Source organism: Dipteris shenzhenensis, chromosome 4 (assembly GCF_047967505.1).
Source record: "Dipteris shenzhenensis isolate YYH24624 ecotype China chromosome 4, Dip_SZ_1.0, whole genome shotgun sequence".
Taxonomy (NCBI): Eukaryota; Viridiplantae; Streptophyta; class Polypodiopsida; order Gleicheniales; family Dipteridaceae; genus Dipteris; species Dipteris shenzhenensis.
Genome location: NC_141599.1, coordinates 21,693,649 through 21,712,155, shown reverse-complemented (window position 1 = coordinate 21,712,155; position 18,507 = coordinate 21,693,649). Strand labels below are relative to the sequence as shown.

The window sequence follows — 18,507 nt, the reverse complement described above, 5'->3', positions numbered from 1 at the left end:
GAGTTGGGTCTTTTCAGAGACTTTCTTGAAGGGAGCAATCTACAGATATGCATCCCAAAACTTATAGTTATAAGTCTCAGTTGTGTCTCCCACATCCATGTGCAAACTCTCCCAACCAAGGAGGACATGATCTCTGAACTGTTTAGGCATGAATTGCTTGTAGAACATCTTCTTAAAGCCCTTCCAGTCCTTTGGGGCTGACCCATCTGTGGTATGCGCACTCCACCACGCACCAACTGTACCAGTGAGATGCAAGCCCGCCATACGCATTCCAGAAAATTTTCTGAGCCAAACACAGCATCAAACTACCTTATAAATTGCATAGGCTTATCTGGCTGACCATATTGACCATTGTAGGTGATAACTTGCACAGACCTACCGCCTTCTTTAAATTCCCTTGACTCAAGTACCTGCAGGACAGTTTTCTTCCAAGCAACTTCTTTCTTTCTGCGTTTGGGAGCTGGGGAGATTTTTGAATTGGATGATGAACTGGAACTAGAAGTAGATGAGGAATCTGTAGAAGAAGAACTAGAAAATGTGGATGAACTGGAAGGAGAGGATTCCTTGCTTCTCTTCCTCTTCTTCATCTTCTTCCCTTTCTTAGACTCCGGATGGAAAGCCTTACTCCTCTTAGAAGCATGACCAGATGAAAGAGAAGGGGATGAACTCGAAGATCTGTGGCGCTTAGTTTTCTCCCTTTTCATCTTTTTCTGGCTTTCACGGCGAGACTTCTTATTCTTCCTGGATGCAACATCTGAGGAGAGGGAAGGGGTTGAACTCTGGGATTTTTTCCTGCCAATCTGCTTTTGGGTAGCTACAGAAGAAACTTTCTCTGGCTCTTCCTCTGCATGAGGAAATAAAGGACCCCTTCCTGCTTGAGCAAGCTGTTCAAGCAGCTCTCTGTATGGGTCTTCCTCATTGGAATGCCCAATTTGTTCTGGTCCGACCCGACCAGTGTCTGCAACCCTTTCAGTGTCCCCACGAGATGACATGGCATGTTATAAAGAAGCCAATACCACAATTTCAACACTTGGGCTTTAGCAATCCTTTCAAACATGCACCAGATAACACTCTGCCCTTTTGCAACCAATTACGAAGGCATTAACGCCTTACTGTTGTGTTGTCCTTTTCTGGAAAATTCAAAACAACCCCACAATGCATTTAAAAGCATTTATGTCTTGCTGGCATCCCAGCCCATCTTGGGCATGCATACTCCTACAAATTGTTTTGTGGCAATTCTAGTAGGTGTTCTTTCATCTCGGGCTCGTACATCACACACTTCCTGGTGCCAAAAATTCTGCTTTCTGCTCAAGGCCTAGCTTCCAAGGTTTTACTGGCGCATTAAGCACTCAGACCTAACAATTTTTTCTGTAATATTAGGCAGTAATCCACTCAGACCTGACGAAAAAACATGCTCTCCTTTTTTTTTTCCAAACAAGCTGCCAAGACCTGCAGTTTCTTGTGGTCTGGTTTGCTTAACCCAACGTGGGTTTCTCTGCAGGACTCTTGTGACCTTGGCGTATCTTTAAACAGACCAAAAGAATCATAAGTGCCCATACAGCGCAACACGGCATACTCAAATTCAGCTTGCATCGAGGCATCTCTGGTCTAACGCTATTCCAAAATTCTGATTTTCCTTTTTCTCAGGTGGGTTGACGTAGATCAATGAAATCGTCCCTTCGTCATCCCATGTGTGAACACCTATTCAGACGATGGAGACGTCGCCACCATGTACAATTAACAACGACACGTTGCGAGTTAGTGAGCGTCAATGGACTTGCGTAGTCCTGGACTCTTTCCAAGCTGTGAGCAATTATTGCAGCCCTCTGAATCGGTCTTTCCCAAGGTAACATCTGTCCCAAAGTGCTGCGATTAGGGTTTGGAAGCTGATCTTGTGGTTTGGTTAAAGTTTCAAAAGCTGATAACACTCATTCTTTTCCTCTTCATGCCAGTTTATTTTTAACTCCATATTGGCTCATTTGGAGGGTCACAGAGATAATATCAAAAACGGTATTAAACAGCAACATTACAGAGTTCCCTTCTTACCTCATCTTTGGGCATTTGCATACCTCAATATAGAGACTTTCGAGCAGAAACAAGTGAATATAGTAGAGGGAGGCACTGATTTTTAAAGGCATGCACACACCCACTGATCAGTCGTCGTAAGCACACAAAAAAAGCATAGCTACAAGTCAAAATAACAGCCCATTATGAAGAGGGGCGTTGATTTCGTAAGTGTTCACACTTCCACAAAAATGCCTATGCATCCACCGCATGACAGCTCTTGAAATTCTCCACAACATGCCACATGTCATTATCTCGAATGACTGTCTCATGGTGATTCAAATACTCCAGCAAAGTGTCAAGCATGTAGGCACCTGGCCACTCTCTGACATGTGACAGAACCGGCAATGTGGTCTTCACATAATTCAGTACCCACAACGGGTGGTTGACACAAGTGGCTAGGTTATAGTTGCTTTCCATGTCTGACGACAATCGATAATCAAAGTTCCCACGAACATGGATACCGTACAATTTCAGTGGTTCATTCAACGATGCAACAGGTCCACCAGAGCTGCCACACGTGGTACTGGCTCGGAATTTTAGCACATAATCATTGGCTCCGATGACATCCCCAACACTGACCGACATTCTATCAGGAACTACAACTGACTGATTCAAATTTGCTAGCAGAAGCGATGCCTTCTTGCTGTCCACCACTCCATATTTTGTATCCATCTCATCGTCCTCAACCGGACCTAGAGTCATATGCAGGGAAATGTGGGACATACGATCACTCAAAGAATAGTAGTTACTCATAGGGAAGATTATTTACCTGGATAGCAGAGACAATACACCAACTGATCAGACTCTGGATCTGGCATGTGACATGTCGGTACATACCACCATTGTTTACTGTGAGGTTCTATGCGACGGTGAGGCCAAACATCACCATAGCAGTCAGCCCCAACCGTGACGACTGCAAAGAGAAGATCTGGTTCAATGATCCTTTGACTAGATGCTGTTGGCTTGGCAGGCGTGAGCTTGGAGTGGTCCTTTTTCGTCTTCACAAAAGGGGAAGTTTGTTTTTGCAGGGAGACTTTGGGCCAGGCCGGCTCCAGATTCCGGGCAAGCACGTGAACTCCCTTCTTCCATGTTCTTTCAGGAACATACGGGCCTACAAAGACCTCAGCGTTAATACGCACCTGCGAGAAACAGCCCCCCCAATACGTTCAGAACGACCAAAGAAAGAGCAAAGAGAGTAACAAAAAAATTGTTTGTTTGCAGGCAGGCTCTCTCACATTCCTGTCGTGTGACTTTAAAGCATGACCAGCAGACGCCAATGCGACCACATGAGACCCATCCCATGGCTGCTCAAGCTGCCCAATTTCACTGGTAAAGCCTTGCAGTGCAGCATCGGCGTCCGCAAGTGCAGACCGTTTAACAGGAGGGGACAATGCAAAAGCAGATGCACGTCCACCGCTTGAACGCAATGCCAGTATCTTCGCTCCTGTGAGTGTCTGCTGATTGTCGTACAGAACGCTCTCTTCGTAGCAGTCTGATCTGCAGCAAGCATGTATGCACGCCCCTCAGTCGGACAGTTGAGAAAAAGATTTGACATGCTTAACACACAGAGGCATGCAGAGAGAGCCTACGTGGAGGAAACCGACAAAACCCTATCATCGTCGAAGGGCCAGAGCTTTTTGAAGTCGTCGATGTCGTGGGTCCAAAGGCCCTTCTTTCGAATGAGGCGCTCATTGGGCACGCACTCCCCCATCCTATTCGGCATCTCTTCGACGAAACACCGCTGCTGCTACTGCTGCGCTTCTCTTCAGCTCTTCGGCTTCTGCTGTGTGTGTGTGTGTATTTTCGGGGTGGGCGGGAAGGCTAGCAGAGTTTTAAAAATATTTTGTAAAGCATTGCTTTTTCCTTAGTCTCACACACACTTCACGACTTTTCGCTAGGGCAGCTGGCTTTACATCGATGGTAAAGTGGTCCCATAGCGGTCGCCTGGAGGAGGTGATAGGGGACTGAGAGATGATTTTCTTTCCGCAGACTCAGACTCGCCAGCTTGCCAAGAGTAGAGGGATACCGAGGCACAAGAGAGGGACACGCAGAGCAGGACGGTCTAGAGGATTCGGAGGAGTGGCTAGACCACGTTCAGACACAGGTGATGGCACTGGGTCGAGGCGTGCTACATGTGGGTTAGATTTCAAGCCACAGATCCTAGAGCCATCTACACAGCGATATGCTAAGATATGCGAGACACTCTGAGGCAATGGATGGGATAGGGGCGACAGAGACATATGATGGGGCAAATGTATCTATGTCAGAGGAGATCATGCCATACAGACGACTGGGCGAGAAGTCCTTGTAGGGGACTTCAATGCCAGGACAGAGAGCAGACAGTCGATTTTGAGGATCCCATCCAACTCCGCTCACTCGACGAGGAGGACGGCGGTCTAGAGGATTCGGAGGAGTGGCTATACCACGTTCAGACACAGGTGATGGCACTGGGTCGAGATACATAGGCGTGCTACATGTGGGTTAGGCATGTTACACACCCATCCGGACGTCTTCACCCAATTTTGGCTCCATCCAATGAAAAAGCGCGCCGGTTGGTATGTGCTTTCACAACGAGGCGAACAGGCATCGTTTCATTTCCTAGGTGGCAAGCTGAGTCACGGACGAAAGCAGTGGAATCCTGGGCGGCGTCTTCCCCTCGCCCAACTCTTGGCGTAGCTGCTGGCTTCCAATAGAAATGTATGTCTTCCTGGAATATAGGCAATTGCACATGGTTTTGGCAGCAGTCTTTCACCGTTTCTTTTCTCTGGCGTCCTTTGTTGCGTTCTTCACCATTTCTCAGAATTGCAATTCGCAAGTTTGGAGTCCCGGCATTCCAGTAGCATGGAAGAACAGGTACATTCCGTCTCTCATGCTCATTCCAAAATTTTCCCTCTATCTTCCCTCTAAAACCTCTGTCTTCTTCCGAGCGTTTGCCCATTCCCTCCAGATTTTTGTCAAAAGAGTCGTTTTTGCGAGCTCAAAAGTAATGGACGTTTTTGCGATTGACATGCTACTCTAAAATTTGGTTTCGGGTTCTCAATACATCAGCCCTGTGATCGCGTGAAGGATTATATTGCAAGTCTTTTGAGCAACGCTGCCTCATTCTAGGATAGGTACATTGCTAAAGATTGTCAATGTACGCCAGGGCTATTCATCCTATCTCTTGACCTCTTCAAACTCCTCAATAGACGGTACTTTTCCATTTACACTGAGATGACAGGCAGGTAGGATTAATGCATTGGGAAATCACTTATTTGCTTCGTCATGCGTAGCCCAAAAAATGGAGATTGAGTGTATGGTGTAGCTTCTGTTCACACCTTTTGCATTCAATCCGTCTTCTCTTGTTGAGTAGAACACCAGTTACAATTTTAAAATAGTTTTTTTTTTCAGGATGGCAATGCAACGCCTGCTTATTGATCCCAACTATGAGGATGCCCTTGAAGACCTCCAAAGCTCTGAAGTAACAGATTCACAATTGTCAGGACCTCCTTCGATGGTTATGTATAACCAATCGCAGATGTTTGGTTCTCCAAAATTTCCAGCCATCTTCCCATCTTCGTCACCAATGTTCTTTCGGATGCCACCTGTCATGTCTCAGCCATCTACCTTTGCACCTTCCGTTCTATCTGTGGGATCTCAAGGTAAAAAATATGTTACCCCTACTAAAGGGGGTAAAAAGGGTGTGAAGAGAGGAAGGCCACGAGCATTGGAAGCTCCTTATGCAAAGCCCGTTGGGCAAGAAGCATGCCAAGGCAAGACAATTGAAGAAACCGGACGAGGGAAGCTTGAATCGGAAGCAGATACAAGTTCAGCCAAGGTAGCAGTCCAAAAGAGAGGTAGAGCCAAAAAGAAGTGTCTAGATACCCAAGCCTTGGAAGATGAATGCGAGGGAGAGGGAGGAAGAGCGACAATGTGGAAAGACTTTTGGGTTGTAAGCTTGATCCATGAGCGTGGTGGAAAGAATGAAGAGTTCAATAAACCGCAAAAGCAGGGAACAGATCTATGGTCCAAAATTGCCAATAAGCTAGCTTCAGCCTATTCAGATTTTGACAAAGACTCTGAAGCTTGCCGCAAGAAATGGGGTCGAGTATATGATCAGTACAAAGCAGATAAGCTACACAATTCCATATCAGGAAATGATGTGAAGCGAACATGTAAGTGGTATGACATAGTGGATGAGTATATGCACGATCGTGCACATGTTCGCGTATACAGCCATGCCTCGGCTACTGGGGAGACAGTGGTACTAGACGAATCAGAAGCCATTCATGAGAGTCCCAAAGAAACCAGCCCTATGTGTGCATCTGTTTCCAACAAACCAATGTCTACCTCATTGAGTCGTGGTGGAAAGAAAGATTCTCAGATGGAAGAATTTATTGCACAGGTCAACGAGAGTGGACGTGGTATTTTGTCACAAGTACATCAATCTTGTCTGAAAAGGGATGAAGCAGATGCACGTAGGGAAGCTGCTGAGGCCCAAAGGCTTGATATCATGGAGACTCTAGGGGCTGCTTTGGTTCGATTTATAGATCATATGTCCAACAAATGAAGCTATGTTCAAGTTTGGGACTGCATTTTATTTAGTTATGTTGCTTTTTGGACATCTAGTTCCATCTATTTCTCTCATTTGGACAAATGAAGCTATGTTCAAGTTTGGGACTGCATTTTATATATTTCAGCTGTCATTTGGACATCTAGTTCCATCTATGTGTCAGGATACAGTTCTATTGTTCCAGATGTGTTCTCAATGTGATCTTCTATTTTCGTTTAACAAGAGTATGGTTTCCTACAGTTTGAAAGCTATTTCTCTCGTTGCTCGTGTGTTGTCACTGTAAGCTTATATTTCATGCAATATGAATTTGCTTTCCTCTAATTTGAATTGTTGTCATTGTAAACATTTACTTTCTTGCAGTAAGAACCTCAAAAGATAGGGTCAATGCCCCACCTGTAAGCACCCGAATGAGGAGTGCAAAGGGGCTTAATGTTAGTAGAAATGTAGTGAAGCAATGTAGTGAAACATCCAGAGTACAAGGCTGCCACATGGGAAGTCTTCAGGTTGCCAGTTGGGCATGTAATAAGTCTTCATGCTGCCACATCAGGCTGCCATTTGGGCTACCACATGGGAAGTCTTCCGGCTGCCATTTCGGCATGCACATGGGAAGTCTTCAGGCTGCCATTTGGGCTGCCACATGTCTAGTCTTCAGGCTGCCATTTGGGTAGACTAAGCAGAGGGCTGGAGTACAGCAGTACATGGAGCATAACAGCCACTAGTGTATGTAGAGGAGAGGCTGATTGCAGCACACAAGAGCTATCACATATTTCGTGATGCTTGTAGCACACAAAGGTGCTAATGTACCTCAAGATTACTCATAAGTTTGGTTGTACATCTATGTGGTATTGATGCAAATCTCTAATTGCTTATCTGTCTACATTGTTAATTTTTTCCCCCCTAAAGCAAGAATTTTCGGACAGAACTAATAATATTTTCATGCCACTTACAGCAAGCATGGACATGACGAAAGAGGAGGCCATATTATGTGCTTGTCTTTGCGTGCTGCTCATAGCTCAATTGATGGAACCTCTACCAGCCACCGACAACCACGAATTGGAGGACTTGATAATGGTGTGGTTGCTACAGCAACATAATAGTGTTAAAACAATGCAATCGCGAAGGTTACTAAGTCGTCGACAGCGGCATTTGAATCGAGCTTGTTGGGCATATGCATGGCCACAAAATTTTATGGAGAGGTGCTTATTTGGTTCTTATTCAAATGCAATGTTCAAAAGGCGCATGCGTGTAAACAAGGAAACATTTCTTTTCATATGCTCTAAAGTAGCTCCTGTTATGGGTCGACAAAGCACTTGCATGCGTAGTGCTATCTCCCTCGAGAAGCGTGTATGCATAGCATTGCATAGATTGGCTACAGGTGCAAGTCTAGAGATCATAGGTGACTTATACGGTTGCGCAACAAGCACAGCATGCATGATTGTGAACCTCTTCTACAGTGCAATAAAACAGTCCGGACTTCATGACTTGTATATCAAGTGGCCTAGCGAGAGAGGAATGGCTAAGATAGCACAGGCATTCGAGGCTCTTCGAGGGATTCCATATGTGGTTGGTGCAGTGGATGGATCACATATCCCAATCATAGCTCCTCAGATATATCATGCGGATTACTATAACCGCAAGGGATTCCATTCAATACTCTTGCAGATGACCGTGATGGCAGATTGTCGTGTCTGGGACTATGATGTTGGTTGGGCTGGTGCAATTCATGATTCAGTCTTGTTTACTCGTAGCAGCCTTGGTCGTAGATACCAATCCAATGGGCTTGGAAAGTATTGCTTGTTGGGTGACTGTGCATATCCGGCAAGGCCCTATATGTTGCCTCCGTTCAAAGGTGGGAAGGATGGTCTAAGTTGGTGCAAGAGTCATTGGAATTTCATCCAATCTAGTTCACGCATGCCAATGGAGAGAGCTTTTGGAATGCTAAAAGCCAGGTTCCGAATATTACTAAAAAGTTGTGACATTGACTTGAAGAATGTCCCAGACATGGTAGCCACATGCTTGGTTCTACATAACATGTGCATTGTGCACGAGGACTCTTTTTTGTCTGATTGGGTGCGTGAAGCCGAACAAGACTTACATGCTGGCTGTAATGAGTTCGAGACACAAATGCAGGCATCATGCACTCTTAATGAAGTTCAGGCTGTTATGACCGAAGATCCAAATGACATATTGGAAAGGGGTCAAAGTGGTTGGGATGGTGCTATCGATGGTGGTTGCAGTTCTTCATGCCACCCTATTGGCTCAGGTGCTGAGCGATGCAATAATCTCACACGGTCTATGTACCGAGAGTTTCTCAGACGAAATGTGAATGGCATGTTTGCTGAGGGAGATGAAGAAGTGGATGATGATGAGGACAATGAAAGTCATGATGTTGTCGGAGCTTGAAGATCAAAATGGATGCATGTGTAAATTGTTCTTCAATTGTGTCTAAAGCGTTCTCATTTTTGGGAAAGGCAACAGAGCCTATGTGTTCCCAAGTGTCCAATAATATAGACAGTTTTGAATGCATTTCATGTCGAGCCATAATGGACAAAATTTGATGACTTATAGTTTTTAGCCAATTGTCTTCAGTAGCCATGGTGTTTATGACAGTAGGAAACACTCCACTCCAACACTAATAGTACTATCAAACCAGTCCCAGATCAACAATTGTGTTCATCCACAGAAAATTTGCACACACAAACGAAGTAAAATGATGGTAGAAACATAAAAAACCACAGTTAAAAATCCAATAAGAGTACCACTGTAGCCTCCATCACTTGGGAGACTGCTTTAAATAACAATACTACCGCAATTATCTAGGTCTACAAAACTGTTCTGATCGCCTACCATTATTAAACCGAATCTTTCAAGAAATGATCAAAAGCAATCCTGCAGAAGTAAGCCCTACAGCGAAGTCATGGATAGCGTTGACAAAATGCCTCTAGCAGGAACAAGGAATGCCTGTATTATTCACAATAATGCATGACTTCCTGTACATTTTGCTGTACACAGGGAAGAGGGCGGATTGCAGGAGCCGCAGCTCTGGAACTTGAATCACCAGCTCCAGCCAGAGTGCCCACCTCTCAGGGAAGCAGTATCAGAGCCACCCGATGATTCAAGATAAAGTTGTATAGTAGTATGATGGAGGAACAACATAGACTTGGAAGCAGCCGCTCAATGTCTTTACAGGCGATTTGAACGAGGCGATTTGAACGTTGGAGATTTGGTACCCAGTGGCCACAAGATTCGTTGAGCTGCACTGCGGTACAGACTTGTTGGGAACTTGGGAGGCATGCAAGATTGAGGTCGCAAAAGGAAATGGGGAGAGCAGGAAATGGGGAGAGCGGCATACTATAGTGAAGGAGGAAGCTCAACTGCCAAAAGGGAACGGAGAGAGCGCCACAGTCTGCTGAAGGCTTGTTCTCAACCGTCAAATGTCAGGAGGCATGTCCGGATGTGTATGAAATGCCAGCTACTTTTCCATGGCCAGTGACGAAGCAAACGAGCGCCCATCACTAGTCTGGTTCACCCCGTCCAGCGAACGGGTGTGAAACCTCCCTTAGATTTGAAGCTACAGATCCTAGAGCCATCTACACAGCGATATGCTACTTTGCGCTCGACGCCTCAAGATATGCGAGACACTCTGAGACAATGGATGGGATAGGGGCGACAGAGACATATGATGGGGCAAAGGTATCTATGTCAGAGGAGATCATGCAATATAGATGATTGGGCGAAGTCCTTGTAGTCCTTGTAGGGACTTCAATGCCAGGACAGAGAGCAGATAGTCAATTTTGAGGATCCCATCCAACTCCACTCACTCGACGAGGAGGATTAGAGGGTCTCATGGCCTGTTCCCACGCAGTCCAGACGCTCACATCTGGTTGCCGAAGCCTACACTCGGTTCTATGACTGGAGATTCAAGCCACACATAAGCCTTTTAAAAATGCAGGGAGCCCAATAAGGCTCAACCCGGGCACGTAAACGGATCCACCATTTTCTAAAACGTTCGTTGAGCCACCTAGATTGCGCAGGCCACCACCTCTAACTCCACACACGTTAAACAAGTAGGGTGTTGCTCCCGCACCCAAATGCCCGAGGATAGGTCCAGACAACTTGTACATTAGACCCTCAGATGACATGGGAGCCACCACCAGATCTGGATGGCATTTCGTAGAGTTGGGGTCGCGACACAATTCTGTTATTTATAACAGAACCTCACTTTCTCTTGCATTGATTGCAATGTACTCTTTCCTTCAAGTACATGTGTCACTCATTTAGGGTTTAATCTCAGCCGTGTTCTTTCTCTTATTCGATTCAGCATGATTATGATTGAATCTGGGAAGAGATCACTTTGATTTCCTACACAAATTTCTATAGTAAGAAGGGCATGGTGGACCTATGAGAGAAGAAGTACATAGCAAACTATGTGAAGGAGAAACAAACAACTAGAGACAAACGATGTGAAGCTATTTGTGGTTTTCATCATCTTACATCTCATTTTCTTGAAGTTTCAAGACCTTCATGCCACCACAACATTGTTTTTTGAATGCTTTTTGACCCTAAGGTTAAAACCATAGTCTCTAAAAATGTGGGTGCCATCCAAAAGCACCCTCTAAAATCACTTTGTTGTTTTTTCTTCAAAACCTTGGTCATAAGCCAAGCCTTCTTGCACCAGAATTCATGGAGATTATCACGCCATCTTGTAAATCCACACCGTTGTATACAATTAAACATCACCATTGAAGCTAAACAAAGCTAATTGGTAAGACCTTTGCAAGTGGTATCAAGTACCTCATTTGTTGATAATTTCAATGGGGAAGGTTTCCACACTAGGCTATACAAATGAAGTACCTTCTAATGCATCAAAGTACATGGAAAATCATTAAAAAGGATGTACCTACTGTACATGATGAAGATTGGGAAGAGAGAGAAACGAAGAAGCACTATCTCTCATAGGACTACACTTCGGCATGAGCTTGATCCTCCAAGAAACACTAAAAAGATGCATGGGATCAATTGAGCACAATGTTTAAAGCTAAAGCAAAAAATCAAGAAATTCACCTTAAAATTGAGTTCTATGTGATTCAAATGAACTTTAGTGAATCCTTGGCACAATTTATAAACAACATAAAAAGCATCATGACCCAATTGGACGATATAGATGCAAAAGTTGGAGGGAAGGATGCACCTGCAATTCTCCTCAAGAGTATGCCCGAAGAATGCAATGCGTTAACAACAATCTTGAAGAATCTACCTCAATCTACATCCAAAGGATGTGTGTTATCACTACTCGAAGAAGAAAGAAAGTCAAGGCAACTACAACAACAAGAACTAACAACTATGAACAAGTAATCTTCTTCGAGTAGTGATAATACACATCCGGAGGAAGTCAAGGCAACTACAATAATTGTTCGGTTGAAGAAGAAAGGGAAGTCAAGGCAACTACAATAATAAGTACCAACAACTATGAACAAGTAATAATCTTCAACCGAACAACAAAGAAGTGGTAACATTGTGGAAGGATGGGATAGTTCCAAAGTTAATGCAAGTTGAAAGACAAGCCAAAGTGTAACCATTGTAAGAAGTGGGGACATAAAGAAGGAGAATAACCAAGAAGACAACAATGTGCAGTCTTCATTGAGCAAATAAGTGATCATCAATGAAAAACTCTTCTAAGAGCTACACCGACAGACTTCACTACCTTAGCCAATGAATTTGTAAAGAGGTCACCAAATGAGAAGACCTAGATTTGTTATCTCTAATCACACCTTATCACCTAAGCAGCTATGTCGGCACTAAGGGGGGGTGATGATTTGTTGTAATCCTCACATCCAACCACCTTCTAGTAGCCTAAGAATACGGCAACAAGGGCGAGCATTGAGAAATGTGGTGCCATGGAGTAAGTAGAATTGTCATACAAGAGCATGCTACCACATGTCACGGAGGCTTTATCCCACGTAATGAGTAAGCAATGCCAATATGTTCTTCGCCCTATAAAAAGGGGTCACTTTCAGGGAATTAATCATGCAAGCTCTCAAGTCTCTATACGAGTACAAGTCTCTATATGAGTGAGATATGAGTACAATTCTGAATCTTGTAACCTAATTGAAGTTGAGTCTATGCAATCAATCTAGCTCTTCATCATCATGTGTGCATTTAAGGTTCATCCACCCTAGATTAGGATTAGCACCATGTAGCCATAGCTTCAAGGTTCTCATGCTTCTTCACATTTACCTGTCATTTATTGTTGACAATTAGAAGAAGACGTGGATATACTTCCTTGAGGAAAAGACTTAGTTGTGATAAGTTCAAAGTATTTAAAAACATGGTTGAGAAGTGGATTGGAATGCACGTCAAGACACTCAGGTTAGATGGAGGAGGGGAGTACATCTCCAATGAATTCAATTCATACTTGTGGAAGTATTATGCATAAGACTTGAAAGGAATACTTCTTAACAAAATATGAGCTGAACCACTAGAAGGTTGATTTCACTTTCCATTTTGACCACCTACACCCTTCCTCTTGCTACCCCTGTGATTATTTGATTACCTAGAGGCTTCATGTAATGATTGCTATTAAAGAACTACTGACCAATTGGACAAAACTCCCCAGCACACTATCGTCCTTATTGCCAATGTGTCATTGTTAACCGATTTGGTTAATAGTATGCCCTTTGGCTTATAATTTTGGAAACACTTGTAATATCTCATGAGTTCCAGGTAATGTCATTGATTAGATGAGCCATGTAACTTATTCCCTCGATTAGGACAAGCAAAGAATGAAGCCATTGGCCCATATTGGCCTAAAAGAGTGAGAATAGAGGCTAGTGGAGAATTAGGGTTTGGACAATGGTCATGCATAAAAGACAACTATTTGGATTTGGATCTTATTATGCATTGCAGAGAATACAAGCTCTCTTGCTTCCAAGCTCTAGTGTCTTATGTTTGATTCCCTCCTTGTTGCTTCCATGCCTAGCTCCCATTCACCATGCTCACACTCTCCCCTCTCCTCCTTCTCCTTCTTGTGTTCTTTTCTTGTGGAGCAACTACTGAGATGCAATTTGGGAGCTCCAGAAGTGACATCCATGGACAACATTGTGAAGTGTAAGCCCTCAAACAAAGGTTAGGAGAAGACGAGCTCTTCTTCGACGACACCTCAAAGTCCCCATGACATGTTAACCCATGTAGGAGTTAACATTTTCCACATATGGGGTTCCAAATCTTATCTAGGTGGAGGGGCAAAAAGTAAAAAATGCACTGTGATGATGTGGCACTGTGCAATTGTGTTCACATGCAGAGTGCAAAATGTGCCTGGCAGGAGGTAACTGTGTCTAACTGGAAGTGATCTGGTTAAGTTAGAATAATTGGACCTTAACCTGTGGTTAGGTTAACTGAGGTCAATTGACTCAACCTAGTTGGGTCAAGTTAGGTTAACTTGATTGGACCTTGACTCAACCCAAGATGGGTGGCCAGGTTAGGTTAACCCTAGTCAAGTTAACTAGGTATGGTTAACTGACTTGAGTTAATGCTTGTCAGGTCCATGTATTGTGCATGGGCTTAGATTGAGCAAAAAAATTTGATGAACGGGTACTGTGAAAACAGAACGATGATGTAGAAGGATGGCAATGGGTTGAGAGTGATCGTCGGGAGTGGCTCGTCGTTTTGGATCGCTATGCAATGGAGTCGGTGGTGAAGAAGTCCATTGGCTAGCATGAGCTATGGCATTCATCGGTGCTGCTAAGGCTGAGGCTCCACTCGACTGTGGCGATTACAACTTGGCCCAAAGGCGCTGGGTTGGTCTGGCGAGGCATAGGCAGAGGAGCGCTTGGCTATTGTTAGCGTTGTCATTGTAGAAGTTCTAGTTAGAGGAGGTTGATAGCAAGGAGGCATCGGCTGCGTAGATGGTTGGGTGGCACTAAGGTTGAAGTCGAGGATGTAGCACAAGGCCAAGGAGCTAACGCCTGGTAAAGGAGGTCATGGGAGGCGGCCAAGTGGCTGGGCGCTTGGAGGTAGTCAGACGTTGAGACGGAGGAGTCGAGCAGTGTCAGTGGCTTTGGCGAGCGAGTTGGCATCATGGGAGGCTATGAGGAGCAGGACACTGCTTTTCTTGGCTCATATGTGAAGCATGCTTGTTAGCGTTGGGAATGGCGAGGACTCTTAGTGGTGTAGAGGCATGAGGTCGCTGGTTGCATCCGACTATGGAGGCCTCATGCTGGCTGGACGAGGGAACCGCTGTCGGAGCTCGTTGGAGGAGCTGACTACTGCACAAGTTGCACACTGGTTGTACGATAGGAATGGTCAAGTGGTTGTCTGCTTAGAAGATGGCTCGTGGCAGTCGTTGCTCGCTCACTAGATGTTCTCTCAGTTTCTCTAACCCTCTCAATGACCTTTGGAAGGGAAGGAAGATGTTCTCTCAGTTTCTCCTTATCTCTTTCTCACTCTCCCCTTTTTTTTCCCCCCCTTTCAAGGAATAATAGCTTTGGCAGAACTCTCCCTCAAAACTGAACTATCTCTCACTCTCTATCTCTCAACTATGAACGGAATCAACACTCTAAATCACTCTCTCATGGAAGAATGAAATGAAATAATCTCGCAATCACTCAAGAAGAATGAACGAACATTTCTAAAATGGACGAAACTTCTAACACTCATGAAAGTGGAAGAATGAATGCTCAAGAACTCTCAATCTCTCTCAAGGATCACAATGTCTCAGCGGAAGACAAGGATGCTCTAATACCATGAATGAATATGCGAAAAATAGGGGAGAAGAGTGGAGATGAGAAGAGAGGGCACAGATAGAAGGTGAACACCACAAATGACTAGCTGTACACTATATTATTTGTAAAGAATGAATATATACATCCCTTTTAGGGATAGGGTTAGGGTTCACAACCCTAGTGCCTTTTAGCACTCTTTATGTGTTAGTGCTATGCACATATGATATTACATGATGTTGAGATGTGTATCTTCAACAAGTGGCACTAGTGCCATTCTCTCCTCCCAAATGAGGATATAGAGAAGGCATTATTGGCATTCTCCATAACCTTATAGGGAGAATGAAACTAGTGCCATTCCCCAAGAGGAAAATGGCATCAATGTCATTCTCTCTAGAGGTGATAGAAAATGGTTGTACTTTATGATCCTTTCTTGGTTTCATATGCATTGGTGCTTACTATGTTGAACACATTCTAAAGAATGGAACTATTTCTATTATCCTCAACTTCCACAGGGATCAATGATGCATGGAAGGAGATGGAGACAACAAATGTAGAGGAGAACATACCACCCAAAATGGGGACAATCAATGATGAGATGGATACAAGAGGTGTACAACAAAACATAGCACCAAAAGTGGGGACAATTGCAAGGAACCTCACTAATCCTATACTTCTAGAAGAGAACATGGATGAACATAATGACTCAACGTTGGGAACAAGTCTAAATAATCTTATTGTTGTTGCGAACATGTATAAAAATGTAGCACCTGGCAGTTTGGAAGAGTCAAAAGCTAGCAACTTCGAGGCCAATCTGGATCTATATCCACATCCAATTTCTTTGGATATGCTAAAGATGACTATGATATTAGACTTAAATGGCTTGATATTGAGTCATTGCTTATTCAAGTCATCAATACACCCTTCTATTATGTGTGGCCACAATAGTTATATGGTTATTCGTCCTAGATGCATTGAGTTCCTAAAAATCTTGCTACAAAGGTTTAATGCAGGCATCTAGTCAACTGTAATGGAGCATAATGTCCTTGAGATGGTAGGAAAGCTACAAAAATATGCAAGGGAGAGTCTCCCTTTCTTTGTGATATGGTCTCAGCAAGGATGCTACACTTATAGCAAGTTAAGGATAAATAGGCCCGACAAGGTTGGTGTTGAAGCAATGTTCAAACCCTTAGCAAAAACGTCAAAGGCATTTGGATGTGATGCTAGAAGGACAATTCTTTTTTATGACTCTCCATACAAGGCTTGTGTCACTCCTCCATCAAATTGCATATTTCCTTCTATGTTTGATGTGAAAGACAAGGAGGATAACATTCTACTAGGAGAGTTGATGCCTTATTTATTGTATACAACTCAATGAAGCTAATGATGTGCATAACATGATTGAGACAAATCGGTATGGACTATTGCCTATGGTGGAGGGGCATAAAGATTTCAACCTCATTTAAAAAGTTATTGATGAATGGAGAGAGAGAAATCATGAATGGTCAAGAATGGAATACAAAATAGGAAAGCTTCCTCCTACAGACCAACTAAGAGAGAAGACTATACATGATTATACAAAAGTGAAGGGTGCATCCCTTAGGCCAATCCATGCCGATGATGGCTAGGTGCCTAAACTTAATGCATCACAAATAGTACTATTAAGGGATGCTTCACATCTCTCTAGAATGAATGCCATGCAAGCTTCTCAATTGGCTATAGACCTAGGGTACAAAGGTTGCTATATCAAGAAACACATTGCTAAGGCCTACATAACCCGACTACAAAATGCGTATTTTCCATGAAGGTACAGATGTCAAATTGTTCTTTGTTTTTATCTCAAGTGAGTATAACTATTTTTGGAGTTAATTGGACTTTTCTTTTGTGATGTAGAGAGATATATGTTCAAATCATGCTTGAGTAGATACATAGCAAAATGTGACCTTAGAACACCAAATTTTCCTATCCCTATCAACAAAGTGTTTCGGATCAAAAGTGTGGCTTTCGAGGTGCATGAGTCAACCATTGCAGGTGCTAGCCTAGGCTTATATGTGCATAATCCCCTAAAGAGAGGGAGTACTATTCTCCATTATTGACGTGACAAGTACTCATACAGAGATTGGAAAGAATTATGTAGAGTTCATCATCCAGGGCTAAAGAAGTACTCCATCCAAGAGGACCCTACTGTCCCTATGAAGGATATGGTGTACATTGTTGGTGATGTTTGATATAGCAATGTGGTAGGGTTTATCAACAGTAATAGAAATACCAATGCAAACGCTTGTTATGTATTTTCCTTGGATATTCCACCTTGGTCTGACTCCAAGATGGAAATAGATATTGTAGAATATGGTCATATTTGTGTTGAATTGATAGATGATATACATGTAGGAGAGGAGCTATTTGTAGGCTATGTTATGATTGAAGACATTGTATTTCTTTATGCATTCATTACTAATGGGAATTATTACTTTCTTACCAACTGTGTAATTTGATACCTAATTGTTGTGTGTGAATAATATCTAAACATGTTCAAGGCAATGTTACATTTTCCATAACCCCTTGGGAAGAATGTCTCTTGATAGAGCTTCAATGGCTCTAGTACCCTTCTCCCAATGGATTATGGAAGAGTGACACTAGTGCCATTCTTCCTAAGGGGAATAGAAATGTAGAGTTTCTCTAGAATGATGGTTGATTTCATAGTTTTCATAGAGAGAGAGAACGAGAGAGAGAGCGAGAGAGAGAGAGAGAGAGAGAGAGAGAGAGAGAGAGAGAGAGCGCTCTATGCATGTACCTTGACAGCAAAAGTTTTGGCCGTAAGGTTAAAAAATTTCCACAACCTTTTGACCAAAAATGCTATCCTTGCATGTTTGCATCAAGAGTTTTGGCCTTCTGGCCAAAACATTTTCACAACCTGTTGGTCAAAAACTCTGAGGCCGCAAGGCCAAAAGGATGTTTGTCCAAAACTTTTGACCAGACATAGAGTTTTTGGCCAAAAAGTTGTGGACAGGTTTTGGCCACAAGGCCAAAACTCTTGATGCAAAGCCATATGGTCAAAATGTTTTGGCCACCATAAGGTCAAATCTTTTTGAACAAGAAAGACGTCTCATAAGTTTAGGGGGGAAACTAAACCTAGGTGGGAATTTCAAAATTTATACTTCGATTCTTTTT

The 18,507-nt window shown here is 43.4% G+C and overlaps 2 protein-coding genes across 2 annotated transcripts; one reads left to right on the top strand and one right to left on the bottom strand.

Moving 5' to 3' along the window:
- Positions 1-2,186: 2,186 nt before the first annotated feature.
- On the bottom strand, positions 2,187-3,911 carry LOC147902592 (uncharacterized). The gene is made up of 4 exons (XM_087373395.1): positions 3,657-3,911; positions 3,303-3,564; positions 2,837-3,206; positions 2,187-2,759 (listed from the first exon to the last, which is right to left on the bottom strand). Exons 1-4 carry the CDS (start codon positions 3,788-3,790, stop codon positions 2,260-2,262), a joined length of 1,266 nt encoding a protein of 421 aa, XP_087229521.1. The 5' UTR covers positions 3,791-3,911; the 3' UTR covers positions 2,187-2,259.
- A 1,254-nt stretch (positions 3,912-5,165) lies between these two features.
- LOC147902591 (uncharacterized) lies at positions 5,166-6,815 on the top strand. The gene has a single exon (XM_087373808.1). The coding sequence runs from the start codon at positions 5,459-5,461 to the stop codon at positions 6,614-6,616; it is 1,158 nt and encodes a 385-aa protein (XP_087229934.1). The 5' UTR covers positions 5,166-5,458; the 3' UTR covers positions 6,617-6,815.
- The last annotated feature ends 11,692 nt before the right edge of the window (positions 6,816-18,507 follow it).